The sequence below is a fragment of the Carcharodon carcharias genome, chromosome 12, assembly GCF_017639515.1.
Source record: "Carcharodon carcharias isolate sCarCar2 chromosome 12, sCarCar2.pri, whole genome shotgun sequence".
NCBI classification, from domain to species: Eukaryota; Metazoa; Chordata; class Chondrichthyes; order Lamniformes; family Lamnidae; genus Carcharodon; species Carcharodon carcharias.
In genome coordinates, this window is record NC_054478.1 from 62,656,560 (window position 1) to 62,673,859 (window position 17,300).

General features: G+C 42.6%; 1 protein-coding gene across 1 annotated transcript in view; it reads left to right on the forward strand.

The window, feature by feature from the left end:
* Window positions 1-17,300, forward strand: part of LOC121284684 (potassium voltage-gated channel subfamily H member 7) — a 208,575-nt gene that overhangs the window by 113,488 nt on the left and 77,787 nt on the right. Inside the window, exon 4 of the mRNA XM_041200241.1 lies at window positions 4,118-4,543. Within this exon, the coding sequence (XP_041056175.1) occupies window positions 4,118-4,543 (426 nt within the window). The remainder of the gene's footprint in view (window positions 1-4,117; window positions 4,544-17,300) is intronic.

Consider the following 17,300-nt stretch of genomic DNA (forward strand, 5'->3'; position numbering starts at 1 on the left):
ATGTTCACCACCAGAGCTCAGGAAGAGGGGGAGAATATTGATTGGTATGTGACTGCATTGAGACGTCTAGTTGAATCTTTTGAATTTGAGCAACTGAAGGATGACTTGGTCAGATTTAGGATTGTCTTAGGAAAACGAGATCCTGCTGTGAAGGCACATCTACTGAGAGAAGAAAAACTTCCTCTCAAGAAAACTATTGATGTGCAGAAGCTCTGGTGTGGTCAGTCATTAGCTGTAGAGCATTGATGGAGAACTGAGTAGGCTTTGCACTCTGTGGAGAGGCAATCCAGGCCTTCCAAGCACAAGACATTGGAGAGAAAGAAGGACTACGTACAGAATAGCAGTAGAAAAATTAAAACCAAGTACAGGATGTAAATATTGCAGAGGACACCACACAAAAGAAACAGAAGCCTATTCAGCCTGGAGAAAGCAGTGCTCTAACTGCAAGAAGCCAAATCATTTTGCACGCAAGGGCTTTACTGGAAAGAGGAAAAACAACCTATAAGGATGGTTGCTAGAGAGACGTCAGGTGATGTTTCTGACAAATCACTCTACTCAAAAACATGTTGGCACCATTAAGTCTCAAGGTAAAAAAGTAGTTTGTGACTATTGGAATATTGACTGCAGAAGGAGGGCAGCAAGTTAATATGAAGTGTCAGGTAGACACCGGTGCTACGTGCAACATCATGAGCTTCACAGACCTGTGTGAAGTTGCTCAAGATAGTGACCTGAAAATTAAGCCATCGAAGGTAAAGTTGAGGCTTTATATGGAACAATGCTCACCCCAAGAGGACAAACTAAGCTGAGAGCCCAATGCAACGGGAAGAAAAACAATCAGCAGTTCCAAATAGTAAACGTGACTTCATCTCAGCTGAAACAAGGCAAAACCTTAGACTGGTAAGCCTCCATGTACCAGAAGAGATTTGCAGGTCTCACATGGCAACAAGCCATTGACTGCTGAATCAGATCCTGACAGATTACAATGGGCCAAATCTTCCAAGGAGTGGCAAACAGCATCAGATTACCATGCCACTCCGAATTACTTACCTTGCACCGAAACTCCACATTTCTTGGCTGGACTTCTGAATCGGATTATCTCAGAAATTTGGAGTGTAGAATCCTCCTTCGTAGTGCAAGAGCATCAGGGGAAAACCAAACATGCTACCTTTTTACAGCGCTGGCCGCCTTATTCTGGTAAGTTTAAGTCGCCAGCCAGAAGTGCCGAGTTGATGATCCATCTCAGCTTCCTCCTGAGGTCTCCAGTATCATAGACATCAGTCTTCAGCCAATTCAATTTACTCCATGTGATATCAAGAAAATGGCTGAAATCACTGGATGCTGCAAAGGCTGTTGGCCCTGACAACATTCCAGCAGTAGCGCTGGAGACATGTGCTCCAGAGTTAGCCATACACCCTAGCCAATATGTTCCAGTACAGCTACAACATTAGCATCTACCCAACAATGTGGAAATTTCCCAGCTATATCCTGTCCACAAAAGGCAGGACGAGTCCAACCTGGCCAATTACTGCCCATCAGTCTACTCTCGATAATCAGCAAAGTGATGGCAGGTATCATCAGCAGTGCTATTGAGCATCACTTACTCAGCAATAAGCTGCTCACTGACACTCAGTTGGGTTCCGCCAGGGTCACCCAGCTCCTGACCTCATTACAACCTTGATCCAAACATGGACAAAAGAGCTGAACTCCCGAGGTGAGGTGAGAATGACTGCCCTTGACATGAAGGCAAAGCATTTGACTGAGTGTGGCATTAAGGAGCCTGAGCAAAATTGAAGTCGATGGGAATCAGGTGAAAATGCTCCACTGGTTGGAGTCAAAGGAAGATGGTTGTGGTTGTTCGATGCCAATCACCTCAGCCCCGGGACATCACTCCAGGGACTCCTCAGGTTAGTATCCTAAGCCCAACCATCTTCAACTGCTTCATCAATGACCTTCCCTCCATCATAAGGTCAGAAGTGGGGATGTTCGCTGATGATTGCATAATGTTCAACTCCATTCATGACTCCTGTTTTGTGGATTGATCCCTTGGCTTAACCAATGCAGGGAATGTCTCCCTCTTGCCATGAGTAACTCTGGTCTGACCCAGGTTGGTTACTTCAAAACTACTTTATTTATACTATATACACTTGCACATGATGAGCTACAGGTAAGCACATCTCTCTTGAGTACAGACTATTCCATCTGCTCCACAGGGTCTCTCGCACATGACTGCTGATGTCACTGTTACATCATGAAACGCATCACTAGCTCATTACCATAGCTATTAACCTATCATAGTCAGGGCAGCCCTGACATTGTGATGAGCAACAGTGATCCTCAGTTCATGATGGAAAAATTTAGGAAATTCATGAATGATTGGGAAATTCAGTATTATACATCATCTCCACACTATCCCCAGTCAAATGGAAAGGCTGAGGCAGCAGTGAAAATTGCCAAAGGGATCATCAAAAAATTGAGTAGACCCAGCACAGATGTGTACAAGGTGATCTTAGACTGGAGAAACACACCTACTGAAGGCATGGAAAGTAGTCCAGTCCAGTGACTAATGTCATTCCACACCCAAACTACTTTTCTAATACCTATTGAAGCCATAAGTGGTAACAGGAGTGAGTGACAAAATCAAAATGAAACAACAGAAAGTCACTTTGAGAAAGCTTCCAAATCATTGCCAGGGCTGAGAGTTGGAGACTGGTCAGAGTGCAAATATTCAATGTACTCAACAAAAGTCAGCCAACTTGACAATTTGAACCTGTGTAAAGCAGTTATTACCTTCATCGTACAGGGTGAAAGTGAACGACTGGATATATCATCGCAACTGCAGATACATCAAAGAAACTGCTCCTTCACAGCAGACAGCAGATGAGGAATTGATTTCGTGAACTGAAAAGAAATGGAACAACCATCAGTCCCAGAGATCAACTGCTCCCCAACAAATGCAACTTATCAGCAACAACACTCATCACTGCAATAACATTCACCAGAGAGGCAACCTCACCCCAGGAACCAGAAGACATCGAGCGAACAGCCAACAAGGATCTACAGGTGTACCATTGGAAGACCTGAAGGCCTTAAAGATTACATGTGCAATGCATGTTCAGAGACAGACAAAAGTGAACACTAGTGAAGACTAGTATGAACAACTTTCTGTTCACACTTGATGACTTTATAGATCATGTTTGTGGGTAATTTGCAACTGCAAATGATAGTTCGTTCAGTGTTTTTTTCTTTTTGTGAAAAGGGGGATGTTTGGAGAAATGCTTTTGTATACTGCTGCCTTCCCAGAAGGAGGAAAAACATTTCAGACCAGTATTCTTATTTTCCAGTTTTACTGGTGTTCCAATTTAAGGTATACAAGACCAATTCAGACTAGTATTTTTATTTCCCAGCTTTTACTGTTTTTTCCTTCTGGGTTTTGTTAACTGCAGCTTGCCATAATCATGTGATCTCTGAGGTCATGTGGGGTTAAAGAGAAGGGCTTTGGGCAGCAACTATTGGCATCCCATGTACCTTATGGAATTCTCTCCTTAATGTATTAATGAGGCTGTGACCAGAGTCCAGCAGGAAGTTCATCAACTGTAAAAACCAGTAGTGATAAAATGACAGATTGGCAAGTATAGATGGGGGAATGGAGCCATTCTGTTTTAATTGCTCCCAGGCTCCTTTTCTGCTGATCAGGGAGTTGAAATTCCCCATCAACTTTCCAACAGATACTTATGTCTTTTCTCCATGTTTTCCTGCAAAGTAACTTCTGGATCAATTGAAATTTTCAGGATCTTGATCAATAAATAGATTTTTGTTCGGTAAGGATATCAAGAAATTTGGATCAGAAGCGAGTAAATGGAGTTGAATGTACAGATAGAATTGTAAAACAGGCTCGAAGGGCTGAATGGTTCATTGATGTCCTGTGTTCCTCAGTAAAAAAGACAAACTCATCGTAGATTCTAAATAATATACAACCATGTGATTTCTGGTAAAATTGTAATTATTTTTCATTGCTTGTCAACTTTATAACAGAAACCTGTATCAGTAGTGTACACAAATTGGGCTAAATTTGAAAAGTTATAGCATTCTAACATCTGTCCATTTCTCCATCCAATAGGTTCTATCTCTGGGAGCTGATGTTTTACCAGAGTACAAGCTTCAGACTCCTCGCATCCACAAGCTCACCATCCTGCACTATAGTCCTTTCAAGGCTGTCTGGGATTGGCTAATTCTACTACTAGTAATTTACACAGCTATCTTCACTCCCTACTCTGCAGCCTTTTTACTTAATGACAGGGAGGAGCAAAAGAGAAGAGAGTGCGGATACTCCTGCAGCCCACTGAATGTCGTAGATTTAATAGTGGATATTATGTTCATTATTGATATTCTAATAAACTTCAGAACAACTTATGTAAACCAAAATGAAGAAGTGGTCAGTCATCCAGCAAAAATTGCAATTCACTACTTCAAAGGCTGGTTCCTCATTGATATGGTTGCTGCTATACCTTTTGACCTCCTGATTTTTGGATCTGGGTCAGATGAAGTAAGTCATGAAAATTACACTAAGTTTAATATTTATGGATAAGAGAACCCTAAAAGCTTGAAAATGCTTAGAATTCCCTAATGAAGGCTAAAATGTATTTTCTATGCCTGAGGCTGACTTAGGTTTTTATGCAGTAAAATGTCTCAAGCTACTAATCACTGCTATCAGAAGGAAATGTGTGATGTTGCTTATTGGTGTTCCAAGTAGATTTTCAATGTTTGTAAACTGGTTAAATTACCTTTTGGGTCCTAATAGGTGGGTTGATATGTATTATTCAAATTAACTGTAAATCAGGTAGAATCTCCTCGTATACCTAAGATGCACAGTAAGATGCATTCCTAGACTGGCATATAAAAGTAACAGATTTAGCACTTGGTGAAGTTTAGTTCAAAGACAAAATGGTGTTAGCTGAGGATGGCTTATATCAGGAATGTAGGTGTAAATGGATTTGACTCTTGTGAAATGTTTAAAATCACATGACCCATACAGCTTGATTTAAACTTGCAAGTGTCTGCTATCCTAAGGATGGAGAAGGGATGAGTACATGAGTTTCTGAGGGCAGACCTGGCTTCAAAATGAATTTCACTAAGCTAAAGAATCCTAAACTCAAAGTCACTCTACAGGTTTGCATGGAATGCAAGGGGATAAGCTATGCTTCTTTTTCTCCACCAACGTGGAGAAGTTTCTTGAATACAAATAACAAGCAAAACTAGTTTGAACATTGGGCACTTACCCAGAATCAGGTATATGTTCAGAATTAGGCTGCAGGAAATGAAAATAAGTACTCACTGCACGACCACCAAAAACGTGAGAAATGTTTACTACCATGGTCCAGTTAAATGATGGAAACCTTGAGAAGCTGAATGCCTTACTTCCATTCCTATGACCTGGATAGTTTGGAGATTATTGATTGCTGTCACAGCTACATCCATTCAGTTGAGCAGTGATTATTCCACCGTACTCTTGACTTAAGCTACTCATTGCAGAGTACCCAGTCTTTGCCCTTCTCTTGTAATCATACTGTTCAGCTTTGGTAAACCCAAGATGGTGAGCAACTTGCTGCTAATGATGACTCTGAAGGTTACTTCCCACTCGTCAGCCCAAACATGATTATTATTATCCTGCTGTAGGCAGGGGCTGCTCCCTTATTGAGGGACTTCTGTGTGAAGCTGAACAGTGTTGAACCATCAGCAAATGTGCCCTGAACTTATGATGGAGGGATTATCATTGGTGAAACGGCTGAAGATGGTTGAGCTAAGGATGCTTTCCTGAAAAAACCCTGATACAATGTCCTAGTTTTTTGATGATTGACCTCCGACAACCACAATCAGCTTCCTTTGAGTCAGGTATGACTCCAGCCACTGAAGACACACACAGGTTTCAATTTTGGTACAGTTTCTTGGTGTCATATATGTTTAATGCTACCTTAATATGAAAGGAAGCTGCTCTCACTTCTCCTCGCAGTCAGCTGTCCATCCATGCCTGGATCGAGGCTGTGACAAGTTGTCCTGCAACTTCTATGCTTCAGTTGTTTAGTAAATATTGTTTGATGACAGTATTGATTACTCATTCAACCATTTTGCTGATAATTTCAAGGAGGCTGATAGGGTGATAATTAGTAAATTGATGGAGTTAGATTTACCTTGCTTTTGGGGATGGGACATAACTGAGCAATCTTTCTATTGTTGGCTGTGTGCTGTTGTTATAGCTGCACTGGAGCAACTTAGCTGGGGTTTGGCAGAGGGTGGGGTTTGGAGGCAGTGGTGGTTGTTGACTATCTTCGGTGAACAGAACTTCAGCACAATGTCCAGAATGTTTCAGAGCCCCATTGCCTTTGCTATGTCCAGTGCACTCAAACACTTCTTAATGTCACATGGAATGGACTAAATTGGCACCAGTGATGGGAGAAGAGTAGGATTGTCCACAAGACTTTGGCTAAAGATACTTGCAAACATTTCAACCAACCTCTTAAATGCTGTCCTTGCAATTCAGTCTTGTATCTTACAGATTCTCCAATGTAAAGAGGTTGTCCTGCAAACTCTAACATCCAGTTTGTTAGAGTCATCTTCAAAGTTAATGGCATACATCAGTATCACCAGAAAATAACATTCAAGTTTTTATAACATCACTCCAGAATCTTTTACATAATGTCTAAATGCTCCTACTGAAACGTTCAGGAACTTTTCAGCCACTCCAATGAGGTGCTTGTCAAGTACAAACAGGCTGGAGAACCAGTGTTACAAGCCTCCAATCTGCTGCATAACACCCTGGAAACATACATATGGGGCATTAGGCAAAAGAAAATCATCCTTTTGCCTTCTTCCTGTCAGAATGGTGGGAAGTTAAGTGATGCTGAAAGTGACTTTGAACATGTATGCTAGGGTGGCACTGGACAAGGGAATTTGGTGTTTCTAAGTATAACGCTTTTCATTCATTCAATGAGCTGGTTCAAATTGATAAATTTATGTATGTGAAAATGGTGGGTGGGGGAGAAGAGGGAAGGGGGAAAAATTCCTGTCTATCATTTTGGGAACTTGTTGAGCACTTGAACTCTGAGTGCTATGAAACACAATTTCTGGATCTGTATTTGGAATTGACCAGTTGATTTGAAATAGAGAGTGCAACTGCTCATATTTATTTTGGAAATCTTGTGTTGTGATGGATTCTCCTCCTGTCCCTTCAATGGACCAGTGTTCAGCAAGGAGGTTAATTGTTCACCATCTATGTTGGTGTCGTCTCATATGTGGTGTTAAGCAAAATCATGATTTGAAGATTTGATTGGAAACATTACATATGAAGTTGCTGTTAGGGATGTGGATGAAGGCACTGGCTTTGCAGTGTGCTACTTTGTCCTGTAGGGGCTTGACACTGTTCCTCTCAAATGTTGTGATTGCTTGCTGACAGACACTCCTCCATCTGTCCAGGGTTTTTTTCTCATTGCAACTTCATTGCAATATTTAAACCAGATGGATTTTAATAAACATTCAATTAACAGGCTCTGAAATTGATTTTCAGAATGTTTTTGTACCTCAGTTTGGGACGTCCTTTGGTGCAGGTTCCAGTGTTCAGCTGGCTGTAGAATTCCACCATTGGTGTGCGGGAATCCTCCATACGAACCAGGTGGCCAACCCATCCAGAAGGAGAAAAACAGTAAAAACTGGGAAATAAGAATACTGGTCTGAACTGGCCTTGTATACCTTAAAGTGGAACACCAGTAAAACTAGGAAATAAGAGTACTGGTCCAAACTGTTTTTTCCTTCCGGAAAAGCTGAGATCCCTAATCAGATGCTTTTCTTCTCATCAATGGCATAAAGGCTGTGTAATGGCTCCAGTTCTGTTTGCCATCTACTTTTTTGCTATGGCCTTTTATGCATTCAAAGATCCTGAATTACGAGTACATATTCAGTTGAGGGCAAATGGCAACTTCTTCAATCTGCAAAGTTTGTTAATACTAACAGCGGAAAAAGACATAAATAGGCTTTTTAATTAGTATTGTTAGGATTTTCCATGTGATGGTGGAATTACTCACCTGTCTTTCAATATTCCAGTTTGTGCCACAGGAAATTATTTATGCATGTTTAAATGCTTAAACCGCCTCTTTGACTCTTGCCCTCAATTTGGTTGGCTATCACCCATGTGCTAAAATTATATGAAGGAGGGGCTTCAACTAGAGACATTTTCCATTGTTTACCTGCTCAGGGAAAGTTTGCAGAATCACAGAATTGTTACAGTGCAGAAGGAGGCCATTCAGCCCATCATGTCTGGCTCTCCAAATGAGCAATTCACTTAGTGCCATTCTCCCCCTGCTTTCTTCCTCTTCAAATAATAGTCCAATTACCTTTTGAAAGCCTCAATTGAAACTGACTCCACCACAGACCCAGGCAATGCTTTCTAGAACTTAACCACTTGTTGCGTGAAGAAGTTTTCTCTCATATTGCTGTTGCTTCTTCTGCAAATTACTTTACATCTGTGTCCTCTCATTCTCAATCTGTTCATGATTGAGAACAGTTTCTCCCAGTCTATTCTGTCCAGACTCCTCATGAGTTTATTAAATCTCCTCACAGCCTTCTCTTCTCCAAGGAAAACAGTCCTGATTTCTCCAACCTATCTTCATACCTGAAGTTCCTCATTCCTGGAACCATTCTCACAAATCTTTTCTGCACTCCTTCCAATGCCTTCAAACCCTTCCTAACAGGCAGCATCCAGAACTGGACGCAAAACTCCAGCTGAGGCCAAACCAGGGCCCTATATAAGTTCAACATAACCTCCTTGCTGATGTACTCCATATCCCGATTAATAAAGCCTAGGATGCTGTATGCTTTATTAACCACTCTATCAAACTGCCCTGCCATCTTCACTGACTTATGCATATATATATACCCAGGTTGCTCTGCTTCTGTACCCCATTTTAAAGTTATACCCTTTATTTTATATTGTCTCTCCATGTTCTTTGTACCAAAATTACTCACTTTCTCCACATTGAACTACATCTGCCGCCTAACTCCCATATCCAGAAATTTGTCTATGTCCTTTTGAAGTTCTGTGTTATCCTCCTCACAGTTCACAATACTTCCAAGATTCATATCATGCACAAATTTTGAAATTGTGCCCTGTATAGCAAAGTCTAAGTCATTACTTTAAATTCCACCACCTGGCAGGGTAGGATTTCAACAACTGTCTCCCTAGAGCATTAGCCAGGGCCTCTGGATTACTAGTCCAATGACCTTATCACTATACCAACATTGTCCCACTAAGTCATTGGTATACCCAGTCTTTGGTGTGATAAACTGAGATTTCTGATCTAAAATGTGTTTGAGCTGCACCCATTATAGAAATGGCAGCTAAATTGAACTATGAAGTTCCAAAGTGAAACCTCTGCTGAATGGTTTTAGAATTTCTTTTCAACAATTGACCAGACTCTTCATGTGCAGTCACCACAATCCTTAGAGCATTTTTGGAGAGTTTTTGAATTGTCATTTGAGTTTTTGAGGTGTATTGTCATAGAAACTCACTGTAAAAAGCTAAATCGCCTTCAGACTGTGTCAACTCAACTAGGGACTGTTCATGTGGCTAAAATCCTTTAATTCCCAACTGCGCAAGAGAATTCTGCAGCAGTCCACAATAGTTTGTGTCAGCACTCAATGCTTTGACAGTCATATCTGCCAGCTGTGTTTAGAAAGGGCAGTAATATAAAATTAATATTACTTGCTGAGAAGAACAAATGGATATTTATTTTGGTCAATATATGTCTCAACCTCCAGCAGATATCATTTTGCTAGCAATAAACTGTAGTTAACTCACCAATGAATTTGACATTTTAGTTACAATTCAAGTAAAAAATATCGACTTTCTATAAATGGAATGTTCTTTCTGTGAATATTAGAGGTTAGCTCTTTAAAATGGTGCCACAAATAGAATTAATGTGCAACTTGAGGAGTACTCATAGTGCAGGCACATTTTCAACATTACTACCTAGAGCTTTGACATTGCAGTGAATGAGGAGCCTTTCGGAACTAGTCAGAGAGCAGAGGTTTGAATTTACAGCTCTCCACAGGGTGAGTTGTCAATCATAATGGGGCCATTTTGGGAAAGCATTGAAATGGGGAAACACTTATCCACTGCATGGGAGGGAAAATCAGAAGCTGCAATTTCTCATGCACATCCTAGCAGTAAGCTCCGTAGTTGCATAACAGAGGTCTGAAAGGAGGATGTATGCTTTCCATCTTAATCTGGAAAGTAAAAACAGAGTACAAGTAAAGATTTTGCAAATATTACAACATTATACAAATGATTTAAAGATAAATAAGTGCATTCCCCCGCCCGTTTGTTAGCTACTGTTACACATTTGAATTGTAAACTTATAAATTATCCAGTAAATTTTACAAAATTTCACTGAAAGTCAAAGGAAGCATTCTTTTATGGGCTGAAATCTCCAGTTGGTGAGCAGGGGCAGGGCCCGCTCACTGACGCGTAAAATGAAGCGCAGTGTCCCGATGTCACCGAGCATCATTTAGATTTTCAGTTCAAAGGCCTATTAAGACCTGTTAAAAACTAATTTAAACAATTAAACGAGCTGCCCAAGTAACCTTAAGGTTGGCGGCCAGGGCTGCCTTTGCATTTTTCATGGACCCTCATCCACAGGCAGGATGAGGTTTCATGAAATGTTGAAAAATTCAATATTTTTTTTTAAATCATTGATATGTCCCAGCTCATGTGACACTGTCACATGAGGGGACGTTTTAAAAGTTTTCAAATACTTCATTTAGAAAGAGCACTCTCCCGATTCAGGGAATACCCCACCGCCTGCACAGGAAGCGCTCAGTTTTTCTGGGCGAGCATCATGCTGGGTGGGCCTTAATTGGCCCGCCCACATAAAATGGCGGCACACACCCAATTGGGGGCACTGATCGGGTTTGCGCTTGCTGCCACCCATCCCCGCACACACCCATGCCGATAGGGGTCAAAATTCAGCCCTATGTCAACATACCTTGTAATACACAATATGGCTTAATTTTGCAATCCCAGCAAAAATGAGTCTGATACACCCTGTTACAATCCCCAAAGAGACCGGTGACTTTTGAAAAGAAATTTGAACTTCCAATTAATAGCTGAACGGATGACAATATTATCCATTTTACAATGTTTACTGTAACAAACAGAACAATAGCACAATTGACTAACTACTGTTTTTGTAGGCAACTTATACTTTAAACTACAGAACATAATTTTTAACACAACTGAAAAAGTGCTATCAGGTATACGTTACACTGTTCTTTCAGTAGACATTCTATTCTCCCAAGAATCGGTCCAAAATGATTCTTAGCTCCCGGGGGCTTATTCTAATCTTCTCCTTTCCCTACCTAAAATCTTTTAACTCCAAGAATTGTTTTTCACAGTGTGAGTTTTCCTGGAGACTTCTCCCTCCAGCTAAAGTTAGGCAAATCTTCCAGCCTTGTTTTAACTCCCTGTGAATTTGGTCTTTCCAATCTGAGTGTGAACTCCCATCCGCATTCTGCATACCACAGGCTCTTACTGCCTATCGCTGCTCTTCCTCTCCTGGATCCTAGCAGACTAACTGTGCCTGTGAGGTTTCAGGGATATCTTAGAAGCCCTTCTCTCAAAGCCTATTTCCATGACAATATGAATCACATGGGCCTTGTATTCAAGTAGAAATGATGATTAGTTATCCTTGAGAACCCAATTGTCTTTCATCTTGGACCTAAATAAACATTTTAAAGCAGAACTGTATACAACCTGACATTGTCAGCACTTTTCTGGAACTCTGGGGGCTCATAGTCTATCCACTGTTAACCATAGAAAAGTTACGGCACAGAAGGAGATCCTTCAGCCCATCGTGTCTGCACCAGCCGAAAAAGAAAAAAAATGTTAAAAACTGGCAGCCCTTTTTAATCCCACCTACCAGCACCTGGTCCATTGCCTTGCAGGTTACAGCACTTTAGGTGCAGACCCAGGTGCCTTTTAAATGAGTTGAGGGTTCCTGCCTCCACCACCAAACCAGGCGGTGAATTCCAAACACTCAGCACGCTCTGGGTGAAGAAACTTTTTCTCACGTCCCCTCTAAACCTTATGCCAACCACCTTATATCTGTGCCCCCTGGTACTTGACCTCTCTACTAAAGAAACAGGGCATCCCTGTCTACTCTATCTAAGCCCCTCATAATCTTGTACACCTCAATCAGGTCAACCCTCAGCCTCCTTAGCTCCAAAGAAAACAACCCCAGCCTATCCAATCTTTCCTCATAGCTGCAATTTTCAAGCCCTGACAACATTCTTGTTAGCACATAAGCCACTGCCATTGTCTCCAAGTGTGATTTCCTGTACGTCCCAGTAAATCAATGTAGGCTCCTTTAATCTCAAACAATCAAACCACCCCAGGCTTCCTGTCAGAATGACTTCAGAACAGGTCACATTTTACCTTAAATTAAATACATAGACCTAAAATATAACAGTTTTATAAACCTCATAATTGTTTAAACCTATAGGGCAATATTCACCCAACCACATGTTTGTCAGTTCCTGTGTGTATGTGAAGTGGGAAAGTCCTGTATGATGGCATTGGGTTGGAATCCCAAAGTCATTCCTCCCTCTTTTTGCTTTCCCAGGGTGGGTTCCATTTCCTGCCAGGAACCCTGGCAGATCTGGTTGGAAAGCTACTGAGGTGGTTAAGTCTTATGGCACAGCGAATGGTAAATGCTGAGTTGTTCAAATCCCAGAGGGAAACTTTAAACAACTGCCACAACTATTTTACAACTGTATTTATTTTGAGATACATGCCTTGAATACAGTAGTAATAAGACTACCAAGTCTTATAGGTTTCTTACAAAGCTAAATTAAATCTTTATTAATAAAAAAATGATTTTAAGCACGTACATAGTTTTACAAATTACTACTATGATAACTCCTAGCTCCCCCAGTTAATCTTACTCCCAGTTACACCTCCGTTAAGGCAACAGTAAAAACACAGAGATTTTAAAAGACCCAGGCAAATTAACACGATGCCCTGAACATTCGAATTCAAAGTGAGTTTTTTTCACTTCAGTTCGTGTAGACAACAACTTGAGGCTTAGAGGCTGGAGGCTTCTCACCCTTGTTAGATCTTAGAATGCCTTCTTCTTACACATACCTTATCTCTTTTATAAAGGTTTTTCCCTTTTTAATGTAAATCCTATTGTCCCAATATTCTTTACAACTCTACTTTCCTAATAATAAAAATCTTTCATAGTACCAATTTTATCAGTGAGCTTTGGGAAAATGAACACACTGTTTGGCTTCTCCTGGCTAAGTATAACATTTCACCACTTCTTTTGAAATTCAAATTACTCTGGTTTACCTAAAGATGCAAATTTTCCCGTTAGACCTCACATTCTAAAACTTCAGCCATGTTTACCTAGTTAACATTACCAACCTAGCTTCTCTTCTTGATACATCAAAGCCTTCAGACCAGCTCTCTTTAATTCAATTAAGTCACACACGCACTACTCTTACCTCACAATAAATTCCAATAACATTATGAAAATTATTATATTTTCCTGGCATTAAAATGACAACTAAAAGCTTTATGACCATGAATTCCTTCTTTCATAGAAACAAAGGACTTCCACATTGTGTCTGCAGCTTGCCAGGGTCACCAACAGGAGTGCACAGTGGGATGCTTCTCCAGTGAAGCTGACTTGTTCAGTATTTTTTGGATAGCGCCCCGCCACCAAAAACATTGGCAGGGAATGCATTTCTGCTGATGTCAACAGCCCAGCTGCCATTTAATGCTCTGTTGAGCGTTAATTGGCTGAAGGCAGGACCTCTGCTCCTCACTGGGAAAGAAGTCCTGCCCCAGAGAGCTGTCAGCAAATCTGACTGACCTGCAGCTCTGTAGTCCCAACAGCACCACCAGGAGCAGTGGTCACTGCTGGGGCTACAGGCAGTCCCTTAAATTTAAATGCCTGGAGCCAGGCTGGACATCCATGTGGGGTCTTGCGTCGGGGAGAGATGGAGAGATTTGGGAGGGGACAGAGAGAGGGGGTGGAGTTCGTGATTGAAAGGCCAGGAATGAGGGAGCATGGGGGGGTGGCGGTGTTAGGGGGGTCATTGGGGAGACCTTGGGGGAGGATACCTGATCACGAAAGGGGGCCTTTGCCACCCTTCATTAAATTTCAAACAGGTCAAGGAATGAGCAAGTAAGCAGTGGGAAGTCCAACTGGGGAATTTTACTGGCACCCCCACCTACAAACCTGCTGTCGGGGGCTTGTAAAATTCTGCCTACAATTGTGGCTATGAGAGACATCCTCTTTCAGAATTAGCTATCACTGTTTGACAGGTGATTGGTAGCATCTCAGAAGGCACTTTTTTTTATTTGTTCATGGGATGTGGGCGTCGCTGGCTAGGCCAGCATTTATTGCCCATCCCTAATTATCCTTGTTCAGAGGGCACCGAAGAGTCAACCACATTGCTGTGGGTCTGGAGTCACATGTAGGCCAGACCAGGTAAGGGCAACAGATTTCCTTCCCTAGAGGACATTAGTAAACCAGATGGGCTTTTACAACAATCGACAATGCAACAATCGGTCATCATCAGACTTTTAGTTCCAGATTTTTATTGAATTCAAATTTCACCATCTGCCGTGGTGAGATCCGGGTCCCCAGAACATTACCCTGGGTCTCTGGAATACTAGTCAATGACAATACTACTATGCCACCTCCTCCACATAAAGCTGTCTAGCACATCACTCACCTTCAGCTACACTTCCCTGCTGCCAGCCACTAACACAGCCTGGGACCAGGTTTTGCAGCTCCATCTTCTACCTCTTCCGAGGAGCAAAAGCAGAACCCACACCACCACCAACAGTACCAGCAGCAGCTGGAGCAACGCCAGTAATCTGATGCCTCCTTCTTAGCCACATGCCCCTCCAAAGGGCAGAGGGAATGGCCACAGAGATCTAGCTGGAAGGAGGCACGACCCCTAGCACAGACCTTACAATGCAAATGATCAGCTCTCTCGATACGCGTGAGCACCAGTGACTCAGGAGGCTCAGGCTCTCATGGCAGGTCGCTGCTGACATCTGCAGCTCCCTGCAACAAGGCTTCCTTTCCAGTGGAGCAGGTGGACAGACGTTGCCTTTGGCTGACAAGGTGACTATCACTTAAGGACCACCATCCATCACCCTCCCTCACCTCATTCCCCACCGCCTCCCGTACCCCACCCCCCGCCTCCATGCCCCTGCCTCTTACCAAATAGTAAACTCCTGCAAGGAGAGAAAACAGAGAGATGTAAGTGTTAATAATGACTTGTGAGGAGAGGAGGGAAGGACAACATTTGTGGAGGGTGACTGTGAGGATGGTGTGAGAGAGCAGTAGGATGAGGTTGTGTATGAATGTTGGCTGCTCAGATGGGAATGTGAGGTGCCAGGGAGAGGGATGTGTGGAGCTGCAAGAGTATTGACCTGGAGAGTGCTGTGTACGAGAATGCTGGACAAGTCAGAGTGTGGGGCTTGTCTCCTGAAAGTGTTATGCCACTCAGGTTGTCTGTGCTCCTGAGGTGTTGAATCCTCTTGGTGCACTGTCTACAATTTGGAGGGACTGCACTTCTACAGCTAACTAACTTGGCCTGTTCCATCCACACCTGACTGATTTGAGGGGTTGTCCTATTCCTCCCATCCTTGGGAGAACTTGCCTCAGTGCAATTCCTCAGATCCCACCGCAGGGTTTCTAGCTAAGAGTGAGAGACCCGGGGAGCAGCCTTCCTTGCCTTACAGGTGCTGCATGCCAACTCTTCCCCCTGGTGGAACCAAAAGGCATTCAACTTCCTCAACATCCTGCCGGTGTGTGACTATAGTTGGTGAATCATGAGGGTCAATAGCCTGTGTGTAGTCACGAAGCCTTCATTCTGTGGTATTTCAGTACCACTGGTACATTTGAGTCTCTAAGGCAAACTGAAGAGCGGCTACTTAGCAATGAGGACTATCCACTGATGAAATGGCTGATGAATCCAGTGTGCAGTGCCACACCCATACACAGCATGCATACAATAAAAACCATGCTGCATTACAAACTGTAATAGAAAATACGATTGACGTGCTGAAACAATATTTCTACTGCTTGGACCACTCTGGAAGAGACCTGCACCCCTCAGCAGTACCAATGTCAAGATATGTGGTGGTTTGCTGCATACTGCACAAGCTCATCGTCATGAGAGGACAGACCTTGCTGCCCGTGATACCCTGAGCAGCAGCATGAAGAGAAGGAAAAGGCAAAGGAGGAGGCAACTTAGAAAGTTCCATTCTGCATGGGCTGTCCTTGAAGAACTCATCTGAGTGAAGTCCCAATTTCCCATTCTCTAACAATCCTAAACCCTCCCCTCCCTCTGTCACTGACCATGGCAATTTCCATGTGGCTGCAATGCAGAAAGAAAGCCACCACAAAATACACATTCCAAAACAAATTTATAAATTAAATCATACCATAATGCAGTCAAGAGTCAACTAATCACCCTTATGCATTTCTTTAGTACCTGTCTTCCATGTGCCTTTAGCTGTTCTAGTGCTCATGTGAGGTGCTACATCAGTGGCTGGGGCATAGCTGGTGGAAAGCTGATGACTTTGGGTGGAGGGGGTGGCAGTAGTTCTCGAGCAGCTCTGAGTCTAGAATGTTCATCTGCAAACTGTCTCAGCATAGGAGGCAGCAATCTGGGCTGGTTGGCAGACAGGCAACAGCAAGAGCACTAGTGGAATGAGAGAGTGGGACAAAGAATGCTGCCTTCCCAGCTGCAGATTCATTTCATGGAGTGACTGCCAATCCCACAGGATCCCATGTCAGCAATCCTAGTGATCTGATGGTGGACAGTTTGCTGGATTGCTGTGAGACCTCTTGCACACTATCACCCACAGCCATGATGACAGCAATCTGAGCCTGCATGGCAGTTAACTGGCCTTGCATGACAGCAGTCTCAACTTCTACTTCAGAGCTCAGACATTGGATGGCTGCTGTTTGCGCTGTAACGGAGGCTATGACATGAGCATCGAATGATGTATCATGTTTGGGTCCACAAATGTGCAAACGGATTTGATGACCACTTCCATGCTGGAAAGGATGGGCTCTCGTACAAGGTTCCGAAAAGATTGGAGTCCACTCACTCCCCTGTTGTGCCATTTTTCACTTTCTCCCAGGTTAGAATTTCTTCAACCACAATTCCCAGCACCAGCTTCAGCCAAAATGTAACCCCTCCCCACCCCATGCATTTAAGGGACA